The 26,042-nt window shown below is 38.9% G+C and overlaps 1 protein-coding gene across 1 annotated transcript in view; it reads right to left on the minus strand.

Moving 5' to 3' along the window:
* Positions 1 to 12,903: 12,903 nt before the first annotated feature.
* LOC142152537 (tyrosine 3-monooxygenase-like) overlaps positions 12,904 to 26,042 on the minus strand; it is a 38,198-nt gene continuing 25,059 nt past the window's right edge. The window contains exons 9-12 of the mRNA XM_075209289.1: positions 22,629 to 22,685; positions 19,180 to 19,275; positions 15,423 to 15,556; positions 12,904 to 13,617 (exon numbers count right to left, since the gene is read on the minus strand). Of these exons, the coding sequence (XP_075065390.1) occupies positions 13,452 to 13,617; positions 15,423 to 15,556; positions 19,180 to 19,275; positions 22,629 to 22,685 (453 nt within the window). The 3' untranslated portion in view covers positions 12,904 to 13,451. The remainder of the gene's footprint in view (positions 13,618 to 15,422; positions 15,557 to 19,179; positions 19,276 to 22,628; positions 22,686 to 26,042) is intronic.

The raw sequence follows: 26,042 nt of genomic DNA on the forward strand, positions 1-26,042 counted from the left end.
GTCGACATTACAACATTACAAGGCCTGTTTGTTCATTATGTTCATAGGTATGCCTGAGACATCACAGATAAATGCATCAGTGTCTTGTGCTATAAAAGAAAAAAATTAAGACCAAAGAGCAAATATGTATAAAGCAAAAATTTCCTGATTTATTGCAAAATGGCGTGCTAAAAGTAAATATTGATAGCATTTTCACTGCCAAGCTGTTAGAGGTGTGGAGGTAAATGAGGCACGAAGGGAAGTTACAAGATACAAGAAGTCACACTTAGTGATATTGACTCTTCACTGTTGCCCATATTCATATTTACGCAAAACAAACAAGTGAAAGTAGTGCAAGAAGCTTTCAAATCTTAAAAGACACGATTGTGGCCGGTGCTGCAAATGTGAACATAGGAAATAAGCAGATCTCCAGGGCAAGTCCATGGCTAGGACCCAAACCCCTGTGTATTGGTATCCTTTTAACATGGACAGGTCCAAATTCAATGCGTCGTTGCTTTGTTAAACGCAGTTGCTAAAGTCAGCATTTTCCATAACAATAAAAGCAACACAAACACAGAAGTGAAAGTGGAGAGATTGGGTGGACATTATACAATGGTATCTAGAATAAGAGTGCAAATGGCTATAGGTAACGTTCCCATATTTGATGCAGACATTTTAATAAGTGATTTACCAGATACTATTAGTGGAATGGTATTAGTGGTTATTAGCATTATGGATATTTTTCTTGGATTGGTAAAACAGTTATTAGTAGCCTGTACTGCACTCCAACATGTAGAAGGAATTACCAAAGCAAAACATGTGACTATAAGAACTAACAGCCCTTTCAGGTTGAGTTAGACCAGAATCACTTTAATGTGGCTTAATGGACCTCCTACGGGTGGGGCTCCATTTTGGGAAGTGCTGACAGCTGAAGAAAAGATATACATCTGGTTTACTGATGGCTCTACTTCAATACCTTAGGGTAGGCCTGGGTTATTGCTGCCATACAATTTACCACTCAGATTATCACTCATCAAAAGAGAAAAATAGTATCACGGAAATATTCTTAATTTTATACTCAAACTAAGTAAAAAAATAATTTTATAATTTTCATCAGAGTCAGAAATGTTTAGAAAACTACATAGTAAGTTTAGAGGAGAAATAGAGCATGAGTGGCCTCTCCCTAGTACACTATGAGTAGTTGAAGAAACTACTGGGCTACTAGTCATTTACACTAGGGCTAGATTGCCATGGTGGTGGCAACGCAATTGGACAATTGGTAGCAAGCCCATTTAAGGAAGTGCTGATGTTTCGAACAAATTGTGGGCTGTTACTCACACCAGAAAACTAAATATGGGTCATGTAAATATTCATACTTGAAATGTTTACAATGAGCTAACTATTGGCGTTTCAAAAAGTGCTAGGTTGATGTATTCATGAACTAGCAGATCACAGAGGAGCAGAGGCCACAACAAAAGAGAATATCTGTTACCAAAAACATGGCCAACAAGTGAAAAGTTTGCCTATGAAACCTGCTGCGGACAGTGCAAAAGCTGGCCATGTGTGGCAAATGTACTTTATAGGCCTTCTACCAAAGGTCAGAACAAAGAAAAGTATTATGCTACAATTGTGGACACATTTAGTGGATTAATAGTGGTCTAACCATCTGCTTATTCATGGAATTAACCTTCACAATAATTTTGGTGGCTTAATTGGACAAATATTTAATTTGGGCCTTTCTCCAATCAGCAGTGGCAATCTAAATTGAAGAGCATGCTATGTTTAAGTTAACTATTCTTAAGGGGACATTCAACAAATCCTGTTGGATTGTTAAACATATATCTGGGATGCCTGCTCCACATAAACCACTCACTTTGGAAAATACTACATACTGTTTTAACAAAACTGTTTCATCTTGGGCATCAGCTGATTCATTTGTGCCTTACTTTTTGAAAGGTGTTTAACTTTTTAAAATAACCATTTTGTATTTTCCTACTACTGAAATGTCTTTGCACTATATTTATGAAGCACACAGCAGATCTATTATCCATGAAAGGGAACAAACATGGTAGTACTTAAACCCATCAAGAGTCCAAAGGTGGAGTGTAACCAGGGGCTGGCTGACACACTTTAACTTGGGGGGGCAAGCATAAAGCACTGGTCCATAAGTAGCGGCACATTCCTAAAGTGTGGTTTTTGGTACAATATAGATCAATATAAAAAAAAAGACTATTTTAGTGTAGCGTAAACCAGCGATACTTTATTATTATAAATAATAAATGTTAAATATTGCAAAGAAATAATGCAACAAAGAACAAACCTAACTTTTAATTGCATTTTATTTTTTATATCTTTTCCTATATCTTATATATCACTATATAGCTGAAAGAACACAACAATAAGAACAGCAATTAACAGATACAACAAGCTGTAGTACAATATTCTATGAATGGATGACGTGGCCGCATTTAGTAGTATGCGATGCGAACACTTATGTATGGACTGCATAGGCTGCCTGCTCCGCATTCCCACTAGACCACCAGGAAGCAAAAAAACGGATTTGGGGCATCCGACCCAGCCTGCCCCTGAGTGTAACAGGAATGAGAAGCTAAAAGTGATTCATGCTGTGTCTGTGCACCTATGTGTTTAGAACTGCGCACCTTTTATGCTAAAATAAGCAACTTTTGTCTGACATGCCATTTCTTCATTGTGCAAAGGTATAATAATGTTTAGACTAAGCATATTCGAGACACCTTTTCATTACTGGATAAGTATTAAAAATCTTACTGTGCCATTAGTGATGATTGGAGAACTGTTGCCTTTGTACAGGGAACTTTTTCAGTGGAAGTCTAGTGTGTATGTGCCGGACTGTGGGAAGCAGCTTCCCCTTGTTTGCAGAATATCTCAATTTGAGATGAGAGCTTTCCTGCCTTTAATACTGCTGGGTACTATTCCTTTGTGCTGATCTTATCACAAAAGCTATGTAAAACTTATTTTTTTTCCCATAGCATTTAGTGAGGTGCAATTTAACAATCTGACACCGATAGACAATGATAGCTGTAGCTGACTGCATGGTTAGAGTCCACTTTCATTGAATGGACTGCCTGTCACTTCTAGGCCAATATTGCAATCTCTGCAGTTCAGGGGTTATTTTGCAGGCTTTGAACTGCTATCGTATTTCCCTCTTCTCACCTAAACACTCATCTCCCTGCAACATCTCCTCTATTAATTAGCTTTCTATAATAATTGCTCATCCACTTGCTCCCCCCTGCAAGAGCTGATGTAGTGACTTTTAATTAAGAGCATTATTCTATTTCCTCTGATGAAATCACGCATGTGATGAAACGCGTCTGGAATGATTAAGCACTACCAACCTTCCACTTGGATATTGGATGACTGTGAGGCCACAGATTGAATCAAGTCCCATACATACCCCAGATTGGGGTTAATTTTATCACTAATACGATGGAACTGGATATAGAGACTTAGACGGCTTGGAGGATCCCCGAGAGGTGTATCACCATATCAACGATCGAGGTCCAGGAAAGTAACGGTTTACTTTATTCTACATCTATTGCATTGGTAACAATTACTAATTAGATCGGACTTTCCATAGAGAGTGATACTATTGTTAAACATATTGGACTTCTTGCAGAGAGTGATACAAAAGTGTCATATTCTATCAATCATCGTGATATAAAGACATTTCATTGATGTAATGAGGAGGATTAATACCGCCTAAAAAAACCCTCTTAATTATCCATATATGGGATATACACGCTAATTGCACGTTTGTTGGGACTTGTGCATATTACAAAGACACTCGATATATGTACTTTGGAATCTTTCAATCTGATCCTATGCGTTAGGCTCATATTTATCTCATCAATTTTTTACTCTGTGGTATCCACTTGCCTATTGAGATAGATTTTTTCATCCTAATTATTCAGGTCTAAGACCATTTAATCTTTTAATTGTTTTATACGATATTGATAAGAGTGGTAATGGTTTTATCAGTGCACAAGATATACAAGATACTAAACTGTTACATATTTGTGTGTTTAGTTCAATAAATTATTTATATTTTATGAACCACGTAGATTCAGTTATTCTAAGTGTGGTTTGTTGTCTCAGCGCTGATTACGATTAGTATTCGGTTGTTTTCTTGAACTCACAGGTTCCTCTCAGCTGTGGGACACCAGACATATATTTAGTTTCCAACATCACATAGATTTTAGTGTTTCAGCGTCGAGAAATCTTTTTATTTGTTTGTTTTAGCATTATTGTATCAGCCTGCTAAGGTAGCCTGCATATTCAATCCTGCATCTTAAGCTGTCATCTCAAACATGAAGAGTTTTGCCTGGAGTTTGAATTGGATTTTGACAGACTAGGGCCCACTCTGCAACGTCTATCGGCACTGCACCTCCAGCATCAGGATCTCCTGCTCTTCCCCAGTCTCTCTCTATTCATCCAGTGTAATTACAATCTCCTGCATATCCCTGTCACACCACCACACTCCTTCCAACTGCCTAATTTACATGATCTATTTCACCTACGATCTCCCACAGCACTTTTCCTCCTATTTCTCATTCCTGCTATCACTACTTTCTCCTTGCTCAACCTCTTTAACATTTCCCTCTTAACTAGTATCTTCCTTTTCTGCTTCATATATGCTGTTATTTCGCAGACTGTCAAGAAAAAATCTTTTGACCCTCCCTCTCTCACCTACTACTGCCCCATCTTGCTGCTCTCCTTTGCTTCATAAATTGTGGAAATGATTATTTTCAATCAACTCACACACTTTCTCTCCTCCGAATCTTCTTGATCCTCTGCAGTCTGGCTTCCATTCTCTTCAGGTCACCATCTCAATTACACATTTATATAACACATTTATGCATATTTGTGCTTAACTGGCTCATGTGTTTTAAAGGGGACTGCTTTATAGTACTACCGTCCAATATATTTATGTAATAATAAATATATTATATACAAAGATATATTATCATGGCTCATTGACTAAGCAGGATATTTTTGTCCAACTTTGCAGCCTGATATATATATATATCTATAATATAAATGTCTAGTGGCGTGTGTTAGTCTGTCTGTGTGTGTGTGGAAAATATAAAACCAAGCTGCAGCGCCACCTGCTGGGCGGAGTTATACACTCACCTACTAAATTCTTAGTGTGTGTGGGGAAAAAAATTCAGAAAGGGCTGAAATTTGGTATACTAAGATGTTTTTAATTTGTTAATTTAATTTGTTAATTGTTAAAAGTGTTTATAAAGATTTTAAAAAAATATATATATATTTCTTGAAGGAGAAGTGACAGTTGGGAGTGGTTGGTGGTTGCCGGGGGTGACAGTGGGGAGTGGTTGGTGGTTGCCGGGGGTGACAGTGGGGAGTGGTTGGTGGTTGAGGCCTGGGCTATGGCCCAAATGCATGACAAGAACCTTTTTAACACCTTAAGTAGCTTGATTTGACTAGAATGCATGAGTATCATGCACGGGTTAACTTGTATATATATATTTGTGTGTGTGTGTGTGTATATATATATATTTATATACATATGCAGCTATAGGGGGATTAGCCGCGATATTCCTCAGGTAAACTCTCCCTCATTTTTCCTTGCACCTCTCTGGGGCACGTGGAAAAACTGGCAGAGATTTCTTAGAAAAATCCAGCAGCCGCGATAATCTGAGGAACATTGCAGCTAATTGAATCTCCATCTTAATATATGTATATATAGTTTTAATCACTCCGACAGTAAATTCAACATGAAAACTCATCTCTATACACTAATAAATTTATTCTAAGGTCATACCAATTACAAAGTAAGAAAACACACTGATAATAAGTCTCCTAATTATATGTTTCCTTAAATTCTTACATTACATAACACAAACACAAGACTATTTTACAAGCATTAAACAATTAATACGCATATTTTTTCCTTGCAAGAATATATAATATCTACCTTTCCTTTAGATGTCATAGGATCCTTCATTCTGTTTACTCACTAGAGATGTTTTTGGTTTTGGATCCCGTTTTTTTTCTAAAATCCCAATTTTTTTCTTTTTTGCTAAAATCGCATATTTTTGCTTTTTTTCCCCCCTACATTATTATTAATCTCAATAATACTAATTTCAAGTCATTTGCAGTCAATTGTGACCACCTCACAGGTCACAATATTATTTTCATACACTTGCAAACAAAGACTGCAGCGACCTCTCTGGAAGCTAAGCCACACAGCAATGACTCAAACACATGGCAGTTCCTAGTACATCTAGCAAACATTGCCACACAGCAGTGTCAGTAAAGAAAATTGGTGAAATTAGCAATGGAGCTCTCCTCTTTGTGTTTTACCTATATAACACAGTACAATGTGACTGCAGATTTAGAAGACCAAGCCTGCCCGACCTATTATTTGTATTTCAGAAATGACAATTAGCAATGGAGCTCTCCTCTTTGTATGTTACCTATATAACACAGTACAATGTGACTGCAGATTTAGAAGACCAAGCCTGCCCGACCTATTATTTCTATTTCATCAATGACAATTAGCAATGAAGCTCTCCTGAATGTCACTGGAGACTTTGAAGAACACTGCTACCCCTCCTCTTTCTATTCTACCTATGACACTGCCCAACTGCACTAGAGACTGCCAAGAACTGTGCTACCCCTTCTGTGTCTCTCTGTGAAATGGCGCTGGATCGCCAAGGAGGGCGGTACTTATAGAATCCAAAGCTTGCGAGATCCAATGATGTAACAATGACATTTTGCTTTTCAATTCTGAGGACGCGCAAAAGTTCCGAGCCGGCTCGACTCAGTACTCAGATCTGCTAAGTTCGGGTGTGTTCAGTTCTCGGGGAACAGAACCTGAGCATCTCTAATACTCACCAACTTCATCTCTTTCTTCTCACTACATCTCCTTACTGAACTAACTCCAAATTGTCCCATTTTTATACCATATCTCCTCATACTACACTGGGATTTTCCCATAATGTGTTCCCTATAATCTTGCCTTTCGATTCAATTTTCCCTGCGTTATCTTCCAGGGTGTCTTTGGTGTGTAAATAAGTACAATATAAACCTTGTCTGACTAATTTTTCAGAGTGTTCTAAACAATTTCACCTCCAGGTGACCAGGAAGAAGGATGTCATGAAACATAGGATGTCTTTTCTTCACTGGTTGCCTTTAATAGCATCTTGCTTTGGATCCTTTGGTATTATCTGAGTGCAATGGACAAACCATGTTCTATTTACACAGATGTCCTGAGTTTTGCTTAAAATTCATTGTACACCCTAGTTTTTTGTTTTTTTTTATGGCCTAATCAGTGATCTTTTAAACTGCCTCTCCTTCATTCATTTGTTTGCTGGAAATCAGATTTTAACATCCAAAAACTAATTCACTATTTGACACATTTATGCCTATAAACTATATCTACTTCTTACTATAGTATACTGTACATATAGATTATTATCTATAATATTTTATTTCAAACAATTTCCCCTTATTTCTACTACTAACTTATATTTTATTTTATTTTAATCAATTACCTATATGGTAACAAGTTCCACATGTCTTCTGCCCTTGAGTCTGCCATCAGCTTCTCTGCTCACATCCAGTCCCTCTCACAGTCCTGTCACCTCCTTCTCTTCAACATTGCCAAAATACGCCCTTCCTCTCTCATGAAGTTACCACAACCCCTGGCTTACTCTCTCATTATCTCCCACCTTGATTACTGTAACCTCCACCTCAGTGGTCTTTCCTCTCTACAATACATCCTGAATGCTGTGACTAGACTAATCTTCCTTTCCTGGAGATTCTCATCTGCTGCACCAGCCTGTAAAGCCCTACATTGGCTCCGCATTTCCTCCAGAATTCAATTAAAACTGCTTAATCCAACCAACAAAACTCTCACTGATGCTTACCCTCCTTATATCTCTGAACTTGTCATGAGATAAACCTCAGCTCATGTCTCTCCTTCCCTTTTATAACCTCTTCTCAATACCAGCTCCATGACATCTCCTGTGATGCTCCAAACCCCTTGCCTTGCTCCACGAGTCTCTCTCCCAACCTAAAATCTGTCCAAACCACCTTCATACAGTGTCGGACTGGGGCATGAAGGGCCCACCGGGGGAATGCAGTGATAGGGGCCCACTACATTGGGGTGTGGCCAACTGTAAGAGTGGGTGTGGCCAGTCAAGGGGGTGTGGTCAGCCCATGTAGGGCAACATATGTGTATATATATATATATATATATATATATATATATATATATAATTCTCATTCAAGCTTTAATATAAGTGGCTGGCTTATGTGATTACTTTACTAATGAAACATTCATTTTAATGTTCAGTGTATATTTATTGAGATGTAGCTGATAAAAAAAATAAACATATGTATATACATATTTAAGAAGACCCTTCATAGCATGATTATTACTTGACTGCTTGATTAAATATGTCAAATGTAGCCACCTGTAGCAGCAAGAAAATATATATATATTCACTGCTATAAGTGACATATTTAATCAAGCAATAAACAAGCTAAGCTGTGAAGGGCCTTCTTGATATTTATTTATATATGATTTATTTGTTTTTAACGGTATAAATCTGCACAGTGATCTAGGGCAGAGGAAAATACAAGTGAGGAAGAACATTTCTCACCCGTGACAGGGGGTTGCATTTGCATATGATTTAAAGATAAGTATATTATCATTTACTTTAAACAAGGGGATTATACCTAATTTTCAGAGTTGTCAGTGACAGTTTGCTATAATGTCAGTCAGAGGAAAACTGTATATATATCTGAGATATCTATTTATGGAACAGCTAGCAAATACCCTATCACTATTTTGCAGACACCTACGTTTTGAATTTTCAAGTGTCAGCTGAATATCAACCTCATAAATTAAATTCTTCCCACTAACACTGTAATCTTATCTTCCAACTGTGCTAGGACAGATTGCTATTGTCACTGTCTCTCTGTCATTGTATCTCCCTTGCTCAGCAAGTCAGACTGCCACCACTTGCTGCTTATCAGCTCGCTCTTTCCAGTTCAATGCCATTCTGATGTTTTCCCCTAAATTTAAACAACAAACAAAATATATAAATAAACAAATAAATAAATAAACATTATTGAACTCACTCTCTATCAGCAAATGTATTGGTAATCAGTCGCACGGAATTATTTACTCACGTGACCAGCGAGTCAGCAGGAGATCGCGTAACCTGTGCCTTGCCGGAGGTGCTGGTTATCCTATAATACAGTGCGCCCCTGCTGACATCTGAACTCCGGTAAGCTCCGCCCCAACAGCGGAGGGGGTGGAGCTTCAACCCCGCCGGGCCTACCGGTGGATAGTCCGGTTGCCCGGCGGGCCAGTCCGAGGCTGCCTTCATACTTACATACCCTATCCCCTCCTAAACCCTCATTTCCTCTCTATCCACTTCCGCAACCCACCTTTGCATCCCACTTGCTCCTACTGTCTCTCACTACCCGCTTGCCTCTTGCATGCAAGCTGTCACGGGCAGGGTACTCTCTACCCTATGTCTCATATATGTCTATCTACCTCGTTTGTCCCTGTGTCCTATGCTGAATTCTTTGTGTGACCACTATGCTGATTGTTTTAATACTACCCTTAATTGCTCAATCATTACTTATATTTAGGTTCTGCACCACACATCTGCTATTATGCTTAATTGTATTTGTTATTTTACTTATTTTGTTACTACTTATTTTACTCATGTATTATGTTGTATTAATGAATCTGTATTTCGGCTGTCTGCAGAATCTGGGGTGCCTCATAATTAAGCGATAACGATGATCAGAGCGCTATCATATTATACATAATTTTCCACAGAATATTGAGAATTCATAACAGTTCTTGCCCCATTGAAGCTTACATTGTAAATTCCCTACCACACAAACACACAAGCTAGGGTCCATTTTGTGAGAAGCCAATTAAACTACCAATATTTTGTAAAATTTTAAGCTCTAGTGAGCAGGACCCTTTTACCTTCTGTTTTATTGTATGTTCTTGTTTGTTTAACATAATATGATCAGTTTAACATAAGGGGCATAAATGTATTAAACTGCGGGTTTTGCAAGTCACCGATCGGCAACTTTGCAGGGAAATTTAAAACGGCAATGTCTTTAAAGGCAAGTTTTGCCTTTAAAGACATTGCCGTTTTAATTTCCCCTGCAAAGTCCCCGAATATCAGTGACTCTGAAAAAAATCTGCAGTTTAATACGTTTGCCCTCAGGTTTGTACATTATGGCATAATAAGATGATAATAATAATGCAGAAATAAAAACACATTGCAGCTTGTTTTACGTTTACTTCGGGCAAAATCCACCCACATTGCACATTTTTTTTTACTTTTCAGATCAGTAGCAAGGCAGCAGTTGAATTGTCTATAGCATTTAGTCAGTATGGATGAATAAATTAACCGCACGTTAACAGAGTTTTCTTTACAGTCTATAAATACTAATCATGTCTATTCCAAGAAAGAATGGCACCTCATATAATGGGTGGCAATTTCCATGGGCGATTTTGCGGTAGGAGTTATACAGGATGAGAACTCATCAGCATTTGATTCTTTGTTTAGTGACCCAATATCTTTCTGAGTAATTAATTATGTTTGAAGTTATTCAATTAGTTTGGATGATGGGGGAAACTAGAGATGGTCACTGACTCCCGTGTTTTGGTTTTGGATTCGGTTTTGGATCTGGATTACCGTCGTGTTTTGGTTTTGATTTTGGTTTTGCAAAACCGCCCTTTCGTGTTTTGGTTTTGGTTTTGTTTGGTTTTGTTTTGCTATTTTTGAAAAAAATAAAAAAAATTTGGTCTAAAATAACCTAATTTAGTGCTCCACCAGTTTCTTAGATAAGTGAGGTAATTCTAAAGTTAATAAATTATGAAAAAAACAGTTTAACACTGGTAGGCCGTCCTTAATGCGAACACTTGTCTGCAAATTATACAGTCAAACCTGGTTATCTACCTCCTCCATCTTTGATTATTGGCAATGTAGCCATCGTCTTTGGGTGTATATTACACCCTACACTTGTAGTTGAATATTAAAAGAGCAGCCTGCACAGACTGTGGAGCTAGAAAGTAAAATTAAATGGACCACGGTACTGTGGTGGCTATCTATGCCCCCCCCCACCCTCCACTTGTGGTTGATTATAAAAAAAGCAGCCTGCTTAGACTGTAGAACTAGAAATTCGAATATACAAAGAAATGGACAAAGGCAGTTTGGTATCTGTCTGCATCAGATCCCCTCTCCACTAGGAGTAAAATAGAAAACTATTCAGCCGTTAAATAATCTAGAATAGAAATAGAAATTGAGAAAGTCAATTTGGTATCTGTCTGCATCATAATCATCAACATCCTCATTAGCACCCTCGTCACCTCCATAAATCTCCCCCTCATCCTCTTCTATTTCCAAAGTGGAATCCTCAATTTGTGTATCACCGGCTACACTTGGGCTGTTCAGGTACACATCAGCAGAACTGCTGAAAGGGCCCTTCTTTATGGGTACACTAACAGAATGCTCACGATTAGACATACCACTGTTGGATGGACTCTCTACAGGGATTGGTGTCATTTGTGAATCAGAGCAAACATTATCCTCTAATGCCTTACTGTTATCTTGCAGCTCGGCTTTGACACGTAACAGTAGTTGTGCACCAATTGTAGGCTCGGTAACTTTTTGGGATCTGCCACTAATAGCCAAAGGTGAAGGCCTCATTCTCTCTTTGCCACTGCATGTGTAGAATGGCATGTTGGCCATTTTTTTTTTATCGGCACTTAACTTTTGCTCAGTAACACTTCTTTTTCGCTTCAACACAGTGAATTTTTTTATTTTATTTTGTTTTGTGGACTAATTTCAAAACACTCTGTAGTTTGACATCGCCTTGCCCAGATGACGTACTGGGAACACTAACATCAGGACTGGTGACAGAACCTGGTAGCTCATTCTGATCATATGTGGACTGCTTTGAATCCATTCTGAGCGCAAAGCACTTGTAGTGGTAAAAAATATTTGGTAAGATACTGCTGACAAATATGACTTTTGACAGCCAGAAATATTTATGCACAATTATGGGGGACACCCCAAAAGCACTGGGGAGTGCTAAAAATTATTTGGTAGATACTGCTGACAGATATGACTTTTGACAGCCAGAAATATTTATGCACAATTATGGGGGACACCCCAAAAGCCCTGGGGAGTGCTAAAAATTATTTGGTAGATACTGCTGACAGATATGACTTTTGACAGCCAGAAATATTTATGCACAATTATGGGGGACACCCCAAAAGCACTGGGGAGCGCCAAATATTACAAAAATAAAATAAACCTCTATCCTCCTCTCTTCTCTAGCTATTTTTGTTACAGCAATTGGAATAAGAATATTGTATTCTCTGTCCCTGCTCTAATCAGCCTGTGACTACACCCTGCTCTCTCCCTCTGTCAAATGGCGATGGATTGCTGTGGAGGCGTGTATTTATAATCTTGAAGTATCGCGACAACCGAGCCACGAGATCCGACCACGTCACGATGACGTTCGGCCTCGATTTGGATTCGGAGCGGGCGGGAGAGTACCGAGCTACTCAGCTCGGTACTCGGATACCCAAAGTTCGGGTGGGTTCGGTTCTCGGGGAACCGGACCCGCCCATCTCTAGGGAAAACCATGATAAATGGAATTGGGATAAAATGGAGAATCATAAGAAAGCTCAAATATGACAATAGAAAATAAGAGGCGTATGAATGATTGATGGAGCTCCAACAATTTGTAGACTAGATTAAAAAAGTACTATTAAAACATTCCTCTGATATCAACTTTTTAGAACACTAGTGTAAGAGAGAGCTGAAGTACCATATACATAACCAAGTGCTAGTATTAATTATATTTGCTTTAATATATCTACAGTCTGTAATACAAAAGTTAAACAAATTTTGATTTATGACAAATAGACAAACATTCATGAAATTAGTACTACTAGCACCCTATTTGAAAGCTAGCTTAAAGCAAATTCTTAGTATTATAACTTCACAAGTTGATGGTCTAATAGAATATATAATTTTTACCGTAAATGTAAACTTTTTCTACTTTTAAGATACGTTATAAGATACTTTGTATCTTATATTTAGTGTTTTCATATTCTTAAAACTGTAGACTTGTGGTTTTATACTAGGGCGTAAATACAGAGGGTGTGCAACGTATGTGGCCACCACGAGGCCCGGAAATGAGGTGGGCAAGCTGGCATTGCTGAGGTCGCCCAGCTCTTCCTGTTCTGAATTTAGCCCTCTGCTTTGCTCTCAAAGAGCAGATCAGAGGCCCCTTCTGAGCCAAGGCACAAGATCAGAGCAGGGGGGCCAGAGGCTACAATGGCATCAATGGAAACCTACCCAAATTTGCTATGGGGCCAGGGGATGCACTGTTGCGTCCTTGGGTTTATGTATAACTTAAGACAAGCTCATTTTATCTAGCGCAGAACATAGAATCTGCAGTTCATCTTTTATCTGACTAAGAGCAGTCCTGACTTTCTGAAAAGAATCCAGCACTTCAATGCTGCAGGTAAATGGATTGTAACGAAGACAAAATGGCTTCTTCATCTTCAAAGCATATCGCCTGTCAAGAAAGCAAATAAAACAAGAATTCTCATCAAAATTTGACTTTTTAGCCTTATTTGCAAAGATGATCAGTTTTCCATTTAGGACCAGTGCAGAGATACTGTTTGGGCTTCCCACTGGCATTAACTTATGGGGAATAAATATTATGTGGGAAGGTTATAAAGAGGACTACTGACTAAATAGGAATACAGAAAATGTGTTAGTGATGAGCATTTTCTAGTCTCTGGGCCCCAGTGCATTCACACTGGTTACTGTAGAGAGACCTTAAAATGAGAAAAAGTACACAACTGAATCCATATCCCCAAGTTTGCTAATTATTATAAGCTTATTTGCCATCTTCTTGTGGGGAAATAAGAATACATTAAAGTTGTTGCTCACCTATAGTATCCACTTGTGTTCATTTATTTTTTTGTTCCTTTCACTTTGTTACAACAATATTGCTGCACTCTGGATAACCGCTAACATTCAGTAAGGCAAATAACTTGCTCAGTTTTTATTTACCCATATGGTAGTGGATTGGAAATGTGCAGCGTTTTGTGTAGGTAAGTCTGTTTAGATTGATGTCGTTTTTTTTTCTAATCGGTGTAGGTATTTCTATCACTGTTCACAACTCCACTATTTCCCCTATTCCCCAACTTCGCTGCCTTGGTGTCATCCTTGACTCCTCTCTCTCCTTTGCCCCTCACATTCTCTCTCTTGCCGCTTCCAGCTGCGTAACATTGCCCGCATTCGGCCCTTCCTCTCCCAAGATGCCACTAAAGCTCTTGTCCACTCTCTTATTATCTCCCGCTTGGACTACTGCAACCTCCTCCTTACTGGCCACCCCCGCTCTCATCTCGCTCCCCTTCGCTCCGTACTCAACGCAGCCGCTCAGCTCATCTTCCTTTCTCGTCGCTCCTTTTCTGTCTCCCCCCTCTACCAAACCCTTCACTGGCTCCCCTTCCCCTACAGAATACTGTTCAAGCTCCTCACACTTACATTCAAGGCCCTCTCCAACTCCACTGCTCCCTACATCTCCAATCTCCATTCACTCTCCATCCCGCCCTCTGCGTTCGGCCAATGAACGTCGCCTTTCTTCCCCCCTGGTTACCGCCTCCCACGCTCATATCCAAGACTTCTCCTGCACTGCCCTCCTCCACTGGAACCAGCTCCCCGCTCCATCAGAGCATCCCCCAATTTGACCTGCTTCAAATGGGCTTTAAAACCCCCACCTTTTCTTAAAAGTCTTCCAGTCTCCCACTTAACTACCCTCCTTCCAGTCTCCCACTTACTTCCCTCCTTGTCGTTCTCTCCCCCCCCCCTCTTCCCCTTTCCCGGTCTCAGCCTCCGTTCTCCCCCTTTCCTCCTTCAACCCTTGTGTCTCTCTCCGTCCAACCCTCCCCTTAGATTGTACGCTCCTTCGAACAGGGCCACCTCTCCTCCTGTTTTCCACCATTTATAACTCTGCTCTCCAGCTACTCAGCCTCTTTCGTGAGGTCCTTCTGCCCTTCTGACCCATCTTTCTACTCTCTCTACCCCACTGGGACTCTCACCTGTCATCTAGCTGTACTTTGAGCTTCCTGAGTTACTGTGCTTTTGTTAACTGTACCGTGCTGTCTCACCCTGTACTGTGATACTGCCTGTCCCTGTACGGTGCTACGGATACCTAGTGGCACCCTATAAATAAAAATGAATAATAATAATAATAATAATAATATCCTGGTTGTTGTGGCTGTGGCACTCTGAAAAACATACCCAACCCAAGCATAAGTGGTATTTAAATAGATTTATTCTATAACATATTAACCTCTGAGTGCTACTCACCGGAGTTTGGCTTTGGAGTCTTCGAAGCTTTCAGATACAAAATATATAGGCTGATAGGAATTGTCCGCATATGGTTGGGCTGCGGTGACTTCTGGATCAAAGGGTCTAAGCTCAGGCTTATTTGATAATGCATACTGAAAATATATGTAATGGATATTTCAGAAGCAATATAAACATATTTGAAACCTTGAATTTAATTAAATAACATAGATAAAACAACACATAACATAAAATATACCCTAACACACACACACACACACACACACACACACACACACACACTGACACTAGGTCTAGACCAAGGTTTCCCAAATCAAGTCCTCACAGCCCTCTAACAGTGCATGTTTTCCATATCTCCTTGCTGGAGCACAGGTGTATTCATTACTGGCTGACACATTGTAACAGATCCACAGGTTGTATAATTATTTCCCTCTGTCACCTGGAAAATCTGCACTTTTTGGGGGCCATGAGAACTGGGTTTGGAAAACCTTGATCTAGACCCTATACCCAGGGCCATCTTAACAACATTATGGGCCCCCGGGCAAAGCAGTGCATCGGGGTCCCTACACATATAGACATATATATAGATATAAATGTATAGAGATACAGATATAGATATAGATATATAGAGATAGATAGATGCACTTGCTCAGTGACCCATGAAGGTTTTTTTTGCAGGTTTTTTCTTTTGCAGGATTATTTATTCTAATTAAGAGCCCTGCCTATGGGGCCCCCTTGACCGTGGGGCCCCCAGGCACCTGCCCATCGTGCCCAATGGAAAAGATGGCCCTACCTATACCCTGGGAGAATTGGCCTAAGTCTATATTTTACTCTTATGTCTTGCTGTAAAAGTTGCTGTTATACCTATCTGGAGCATGTTTGGTGAAAGTTACTACAAACTAATTGAAAACTTTCCTGTGAAATATTTACCTCATTCCACATTTATCCATAAAATGTCATAAATGTATTCTCTGTCCTACACCAAACCGTAGAATGAATTGACCATCAAGTCTCACCACTATTTACAAACTTTAAATTCTGCAAAATGCAAATTTACAAATATAGTGTAGAATTGCATTTTGTAGAATGGCAAAGTATGGGAGTAGATTGTATCACTAGATCTTCACACCTGCCAAATTGCCATTTCCATCCTGTTTTGATTTGTTCAAAAATGTACTATGGTTTTATTCATAGTAGTAAGCCAGACATGGCTCAATGTCAGTAGCCAATACAAACATACACAGGCACAACAAAGAATATCAAACAAAACTGCATGATACCAGCATTTGCCTAATCACATCGTACTAGTCTGCGCCCTCAATATATTAGACCCATTTGTGCCCCCACTGCATTCTAAAAAGAATTTGCACCCTTACACTATACCAATATATGCTCCCATTACCACACTGTACCAGCCTATGCCTATAATCAAATTGGAAAGGCCTGTGCCTCACCACCATATATTTGACTGTGCTCTGATCACATGCCAGCTTCTACATACCGATGTATCAGCCTGTGCCATCGCCACATTGTACCAACCTGTTCTCTCAATCACCAATCGCCTGTGACCCCTATTCATCACATTGTACTGGCATATTCCACGAATACCCAGCCTGTGCTCCGTCAACAGCATGTATCTGCCTGCAACCCTATCCCTACTCTATACTAGCTTCTGTCCCCGTTATGCCCACCGTGTTCTACCCTATGCTGCCATCATCAGCTTGTTTCCTTATTCATTACTACCATGTGCCTGGCTATGCCTTTCTATCACTACCCTGTATCAGCCTGTGCCCTCCCACCGTGACTATTTAACAACACTGAGCCCCTGCCTCTCTCCTAATATCTCTCAAATCCCCTCTCTATTAATTGTACTACTCGATCCATAGAACAGGTGCGCTGCAACTGCTGTAAAATAGGTACTTTGAAATGCAATATCTCTCTGGAGCTATATGCTATGATGTCATCATGCTTCTGCAGTGTACCACTATTGTAGAGCTTATAGCTGTGGCAGAGTAAGACAGGGTAGGTGAGAATCCCTCACTCAAGACAAAACTGTAGACAATAAAAACCAATGTCACAGGCTATATACCATTGCTCGCCTGCCTCAAAAAATGCCATTGGGCTAGGTGTACCCTTGCAGGGAAGGACCTGTGCAATCACATGGCTTGCTTTCCACTAGAAACAACACTGGTTGCATGTCTTCCGTTAAAGTGCATCTGTGTGGAGGTGTCATGATTTGTGACAGAGCTAGATTTATCAAGGAAAAGTAGTGGCATTGTCCGTAGCATTCAATCAGATGTTTGCTTTCTTATTCCAGAATGTGCTAGAATGAACTAGATATATTAGAATCTGATTGGTTGCTAAGGGCAAAACCTCCAATTTTCTTTTCAATAATTTTGATAAATCTATCCTAGAATGTTCAATGCTGGTAAAAGTGAATGTGTCTATTGAAATAACTTTGAGATAACCTCAATAAATAATTAGTTAATTGATATATGAGTCTTTAAATAACTGGTGCATAACATGCCATAGCATTTTTCCTAGATATGTAATACTGTAAACAATGCAAAATTGTGTACCAGCATTTTAGAATACATAAAGAGTACATCTGCACACAGATTTATTATAAGTATAACTTTATCTCCTTTTAAACAAGTTTGGGGAGATACAAATATTGTACAATTCCTAACCAATTTACTATATTATGATGCTTGGATTACTATTCAGTTAACATTGTGTGATGAAACAAACTGGAATCGTCATTGTGAATAACAAATAATGAATATTATATGAATAGCAAATAATATTGTAGCACAATATTTTCATGTAAAAGTTTGAAAATTATTTAGATATTGAGGTCCTGATTGAAGTCTGAACAAATATTTTGCTTTGTATGTATCTCTGGATTTAAATCCACCTGTTTGCATCTTAAACTTCCTAATAATTCCCTAGCCTTATATTGACACTGATAATGTCCCTTTTCATTAAATAATCTAATAGACTAAATGCCCTCAATATAGTATGGCAACATATTTGCATGTCATATCCTTACAGTGGTTTCAGAAGAGCATTTATGAACTGTACATTTTTCCATGTAGAACAATGCAGAGTTTTGTGTCCTGAGTACTGAAAGACTTTATTTAATGATGATGCTACTATTTTCTTATCACATGAATGTCTTAATAAGTGCTGCATTCAATAGCAAAAAGTAAAGTGCTAAGTGCTCTTCTTTGGCAGGGAACCTATGCTCTGAGATGTATAATGGGATTCAACCTGTTATATATATATATATATATATATATATATATATATATGTATATATATATATATATATATATATATATATATATGTGATTTAGTGCTTTGTGGTATTTGTAGCTACATCTATTATATATCTGTGTTGAGGTAGGTCTACCCAGTGATGTGTGCTCTCCTTCACAGTGATCATCATCTTGTCACATTGTCTTCTAGCATCATCCCAATGCGCGTATAAAGAGGCACAACTATAAGAACCTTACTTTGTACTGCACCAGGACTGCCAACTCATCCATTTAATTACAGACACAAACAATTTATACAGGTTTTATGATAAGTTAAACTGAGAAATTAGTGACCGTGGTTGCCCAAACTTTTGCACACAACTGTATAATATATATACATATATATATATATATATATATATATATATATATATATGTATATATATAATCATTTCTATGAGATAGACATTTTGGCATGCATGTAAAGGAATTCTCACCACAAGCTCACCATACGATGATAGCAGGCCGGCTCCATAGACTTTGATAGAGCCATTCTCCTGGCAGAGTCCAAATTCAATGGTGAACCAATATAACTGAAATTTAGGACATTAATTGCTTCATCATACTACAAGTATATTTCAGTGTGCAAGAATAGTGTTAACTTTGCAATAATACTTCTCACTGCCACCATCCATGTGTTCAACACCTTCTTTCTAGATTTCCCCATTCTCCATGAAACAAATACATCCATGAAAAACTTTTATTTTATCTCTCACTATGATGGTGGAAATGGGTACAACTGGGGTGAAATTTGTGGGAGGCATCATCCGTGACATCTTACTGGGCACATCATGTTGAGAATATTCATATTAGTCTATATAAGATGGCATGCAGCTGTATATCATGGGCACGGGGCTGTATATTGTAGGCATAGAGAGGTTATTTTGAGCATTGAAATGTATATGGTAGGCTGAGATTATATTAAAAAAATGTACTTTGTTTACTATACTCTGTGTTTTACCTATTTACTCTTTTCCCACATTGTGCGCAGAGCTGTACTCAGCACTATAAGTGTGTCCTTAGTTACAGGACACTGCTAACTATTTACGGTCTCACAATCCTGTGCTCTGTGTTATACACGACAAATTAAATGTGTCCTTTTTCATTGTGCCTCACCATGTTGTTATTATTTGCATAGTATGCTGGTAATTGCTAAGTTAGTATGATATGCAGTAAATATAAGCACACTTATTTAAATGGATATTTGCTTTAGGAAATAAAGACTCAATCACTGTAATAAAACCATGCCTATTGTTTTCTAAGCTGTGCTCTTAAAAAAATGTATGTACTTTTTTTGCCCCCCTACACCACTCTCACCCTTATATAGCTTGTTCCAAACCGTATATATGAATTCACTTTCCAGCTTTGTCCTTACTATTTTCTGTTCCAGAACATTTAAGCATCCCTGAGAATTTCTACTCATTCTGTACTTACTGTTTCATGGGTAATGTGCTGTAAGCAAACATACATACTTTTGACACTGATATGGTTACTATGGATGCTGTAAGGTTATTGTATTAAACTGATAAACAATTTGGCTTTGCGTTTTTCCTTTTTCTTGTATTAAACAATTCATAAGCGCTCAAAGTTGGGAAAACCATAATCATTTATGGACATACAATAATGCAGTGCAGATACATTTTTGAGACATCAATCATATATCTTTGCACAAATGCACACATTTTTATGGGTGAGAGTATGGATTTGTAGACTAAGTTGGCTGTATCTGCGGAGGGGTCTGATGTGATTGGTTGGGTGAATCACGGATGTCCCTAACTGAATGTGGCTTAAGTGCATGAGATTTAGTTTTGCCGGATTAAAATAGAGCACCCTACCTATGATGGGCGGCAACAAAACTTGATTTTTCCATAATCACTTAGGTGGCGGAGATTGGGCAGTGTCCTATAGGTCACATTTTATAACTTCTAGTTTCAATATTACAGAAAACGCGTTTCTATTTGCTCTTGAACAATGTAATCAAATCTTTGTAACACAGGACACATTTAATAAACACATTCCTAATGTCCCCTCCACTCTCATGGTTACTTTATGACATAAAAGAAGTTAAATTGTATTTCAGGAACAAAATATAAAAGTTGAAATTAAAAGAGGGAGAGGCTCTAAAGTGATCACTTCCACCATGTGCATTTCAGGTGTATTTTCAAACCTGCAAAACTAGGAGCAAATTTATGTTCCATATGCAATTTCAGTAAGGCAGAAAGTGGTCATTTACCTTGAAATGCACTCACTCTATGTGAAAGGACACACCAAGATGCAACCTATGATATTAATTTATCTCAAATCATAATAGCTATCTGCATATCTTCCAAACTTGTCTCGGATATATTAAGGACAAAAAGGGGGATGGTGACACACTCTATCACCCCATACCCCCCTCCCTAATAAAATAGCTTTGAATTGCCCTGCACTTCTTGGTGATGTCCTTGCTCACCATGGTCATTGGGAACATACTGACCAACTTCCTGCAATTTGGGGAAAATGTGCATACTGCCAGGTTTGTGGGACAGTCCTCTCACATTGGTTCTGTCACGCCTAAAACAGGACCGTTAAGAGGTAAGCATCTGCTAAGGTCTCATATATAGTGATACAATTAAAGGAATCTGATCCTACCATATTTCATATCTTGATATACCAGGTGTATGAATTTTAGGAAAAGAATCATTATAGGTTTAAAATTTCCAGGACACATGCAGGGGACAGCTGGCAAATTTTAGCCTGGAGGGCAACACTCGAATAGGCAGCCTATTAGCAACATTTTAAAGGAAAAAAACTGCAGGTGGCCCAGTGACACAGCCCAAGGTAGCCCATTATGGTAGTCCATTATGGACCCGGCCTGCCCCTGGACACATAGGGGGATATTCAATTGACCGCAAGATTTTTTTTTTCCCGCTGCGTTCAAAAAAAAAAATCACTCACGGGTTTTTAACTGCTATAGTGACCGTTTTTAGTTAACGCAGCAAGAAAACTTGTGCAATTCAATTGAAAAAGAAGGAACGCTGCCCCCGCGCATTAATCATTGTGTTTGCGAATTTTTAGGGGAGTTTTAACGCGGTCATGTATAGCACAAAAAAAAGGACTGGCATACATTTTCATACGTTTTATGGCATTACACAACCATTCTAGTTGATAATATCTACATTACAGTACTTTCTTTAACATATTTTTTTATTTAACTATTTTTTACTATAGAATCATCTATACCATGTCAAAACACATTACTGCAAACATATTTGTACCAAAACCATACATAAATATATTTAATTAGTGATTTATTTATTTATTTTATAATGGGTTTTTTTACCCCTTACTTTTTCACAAGAAAATTAACATTTACATGTTCGGCATTAGTGATAAACATAGTTTATCTTTTTTTTCTCATTATTACATGATTTCAAATAGTTTTCAGAGGTTTTGTATTTTTATGAAACCCCAAAGACGTGCAAGATAAAACAGCATATTGGCCTGTTTAAAGTGACGCGTTAAAAAACAATTAATTTGCTTTTAACGAGGCTGCCTCTCGCACACCCTATACTTTCAATAGACCTTCTACTGGAGCGCGAGAGGACTGTTTGATGAAAAAAAACGGAGAGTTAAAAATGGAATTGAATACCCCCTTGGTGACGCTACATAGATATGAACAGCAGTAGTTGATGGACATCCACTTTTTTTTAAATTATTATTATTATTATTTTTATTATTATTATTCAACATTTTTTTTAAATAGCATCAACATTGTCTGCAGTGCTTTACAATTGTAAACAAGATTGGTTAATACCAAACAGACAAAGAAGAAAGAGGACATACAATCTGTAGGAAAAAGCTCACAATATATATAGGAAAAATGTAATAGACATCAATCACTTACAGTAGATAATTTTTCAATATCTTCATCAGATGCTCCTAGTGATGCAAGACCAATATCCTGCAAAAATAAGTAGGAACTTTCTTAATAATAGTCTGACATTTTGTAATTATGGATTATTGAATCTATGAACCACCTTAAGTGGAATTAATTATTATTACCAATAGTAAATACATTAATCCATTTTAGTCCAGTTTTCATAACCTTTTTAACAAAAGTGTTTCTGTTTGACACACAATACAAATAAATGTGATATTAGTTTATTACACAGTATAGAAATATTGGGTTTTGATTTATGGACAAAAGATCAACTCTTTATTTACTCGCCAATCTCATTAAAATGCAAACAACACTTCTCTCTGACTTTTTACATATCCTGGTTAAATAATGGACTGGATTCTATAACACAGTATTGGAACTGTTAAGTATATCTCTCTGTTAAATAATTGTGGTGAATCATATTCATACTCTTTAAGGACTTTGTGATTTTATCTCTTATAATAACAAGCTACTTGGACATATATTTTTATATACATACATGTTAACCGATGGGTCCACTAAGCACATTTGATGGACATGCACCAAAGGGGTGCACTTTTGGTTTCAAATTTACAAATTTTGGTAATAGATGTACAATTTATATATTTAAAAGCACAGATACATGTAGTAGTCAAATTGAAGAACATCTCTATTGATGACCCTAATTTAGGAGAAAGGTCATGATATAATGATACGTGAGAAACATCACTCTCTGTGCTGACTTCATGGAAGTGGTTAACATAATATGGGAATCATAGGTTAAATATAACAATATACTTGCAATACTGTATGTAACTCATCAGGACCTAAAGTACTGCTGACTTCCCATCCCCCAATTCCACACTCCAACTTCCATGAAATGTCCGAAATTATTTTTCTTATCTGATTATCCCCCTCAAGGAGACTACTGGTTTTATTATCAATTGCAATTTTATAATCAAAAAAATATTTAATCTAATAGTCTGCTATATCTGTCAAGGGGAAACTTGAACAAGGAAATTTATTGCAGATCTTTATGAAATTATGAATTTGTAATTATTATTTGTAAAACCTGGCCTGGAACTAGCATATCATGAAACAATCAGCTAACCTTACCTTGGATATTATTCCTCAACACTATCTAATTTCAGATTTGGTAAAAATGTACAGGAGCAATATCACACTAAGGAGAAGAAAAGTGAAATACTTAGAGTGATGGGCAAAGCTATTGTGATGCTCTCAAATTATCAGAAGAGAACAAATGGTAGAGAAAAAAAAGTCAAAACAATAAGCTCAGAATAAAACAGAGAACCAAAGTGGAATGCTCAGTAAATCAGTAAAAAAAAAACAGTTGTCAGTTCAGAGATGTTAGATATGTCAAAGAGAAGAGGTGAAAAAGGAAGTATGAGACCGTAGTTTTGCACATGTTGGTAGTAGGTGTGACACTTATCACAATTGCCTAAGACGGCGGTTCCCAAAGTGTGCGCCGTGGCTCCCAGGGGTGCAGCGGCGCTGTCACTGGGGTGCCGCGAGCCAGCCATAGTAAAAAACAAAGAGCACATAAACTTACCAATCAACGCGGCGCCGGGACCCAGCAGACTCCTCTCTCCCGCAGCTGTCACTGACGTCGATATTCAGTGACTGCTGCGGGAGAGAGGAGTCTGCTGGGTCCCGGCGCCGCGTGGATTGGTAAATTTATGTGCTCTTTGTTTTTTCCTATGGCTGGCTCGCGGCAGAGGAGTGAGAGGGAGTGAGACAGCGGGGCAGGCAAAGGGGCAGACAGAGGGGCACAGCGGGGCAGACAGAGGGGCACAGCAGGGCAGACAGCACGGCAGACAGCGAGAAGACAGAGGGGCACAGCGGGGCAGACAGAGGGGCACAGCGGGGCAGACAGGGGGCAGACAGAGGGGCACAGCAGGGCAGACAGTGGGCAGACAGAGGGGCACAGAGGGGCAGACAGCGGGGCAGAGAAGTGTGACAGCGGGGCAGACAGAGGGGCAGATGAGTGTGACAGAGGGGCAGACAGCGGGGCAGAGAAGTGTGACAGCGGGGCAGACAGAGGGGCAGATGAGTGTGACAGAGGGGCAGACAGAGGGGCAGAGGAGTGTGACAGAGGGGCAGACAACGGGGCAGACAGAGGGGCAGAAGAGTGTGACAGAGGGGCAGACAGCGGGGCAGAGAAGTGTGACAGCGGGGCAGACAGCGGGGCAGAGGAGTGTGACAGAGGGGCAGATGAGTGTGACAGATGGGCAGACAGAGGGGCAGAGGAGTGTGACAGAGGGGCAGACAGCGGGGCAGACAGAGGGGCAGAGGAGTGTGACAGAGGGGCAGACAGCGGGGCAGACAGAGGGGCAGAGGAGTGTGACAGAGGGGCAGACAGCAGGGCAGACAGCGGGGCAGAGAAGTGTGACAGCGGGGCAGACAGAGGGGCAGAGGAGGGTGACAGCAGGGCAGAGGAGGGGGACATCGTGAGAGGGGCAGTGGAGGGGGGACATCGTGAGAGGGGCAGTGGAGGGGGGCAAATAAATAGTACTATTGTGTATAGCAAAAATGTTCTGATGGTAACAGTAAACACTTGGCAAGGATGATGAGATAAGACCTGCATTTACTAGGCAGATGATCTGTTTGCTGTAGAAGAAAAGGATCAAGTATTTACTTACTGTTCAAAATTAAATAGTTATTCAAAAAGATAGAGACAATATGCAAAAGAGATAGAGACAATATACTAAAATAAAAAATATGATACAGTCAAGTGTACATGTGACATGCCCTTGCAAGTTTTTAATTCATTAATTGATAATAGTTAAAAACATCTAAAATGCCTCATGGCACAGTGTGACGATTATGTATTATTGTTATTTTCCCTTAATAATCACGTATGACAATGTATATTGTAAGTAACCTTGTAATGTAATCTCAACGTGTGCTTTGCTAAATGACATGAGTCTGAACCTATGCAAGTGTCAATAATATTTTGAAATTAGCCAAAAAGAGATAGATAAGCATCTCTGAGGATTTATGTCGGTATGCAGAGAATGTGGACGTGACCAGCAAAGCCGAATGAACAGAGGTGAGAACTCAGGCGCTGTGAACATTCCAGATTTTAGGACATCCCTAGCTCGCTTCGAAAGCCCTGTGACATTTGGGAGATCAATCTGTCCTTATTGACAGCTAAACTCCAAAGGTGGGGGGTGAGAGCTATGTGGAAAAAGCTTTAAAATCTTCTGCATTAGACATCACAGTGTGCATTTTCATGAGGGGGTCTATCAAGGCTGAAATGTCTCATATTTCTCATTTGTGTTCCCTCACACACAAATCAAGTCTTAACTAGTAAATAGTGACTGGTTTTATTTCCTATTTTGTTTTCTGAAACTTACTTGTGCAACTTATTGTATATAT

This window comes from Mixophyes fleayi, chromosome 4 (genome assembly GCF_038048845.1).
Source record: "Mixophyes fleayi isolate aMixFle1 chromosome 4, aMixFle1.hap1, whole genome shotgun sequence".
Lineage (NCBI taxonomy): Eukaryota > Metazoa > Chordata > Amphibia > Anura > Limnodynastidae > Mixophyes > Mixophyes fleayi.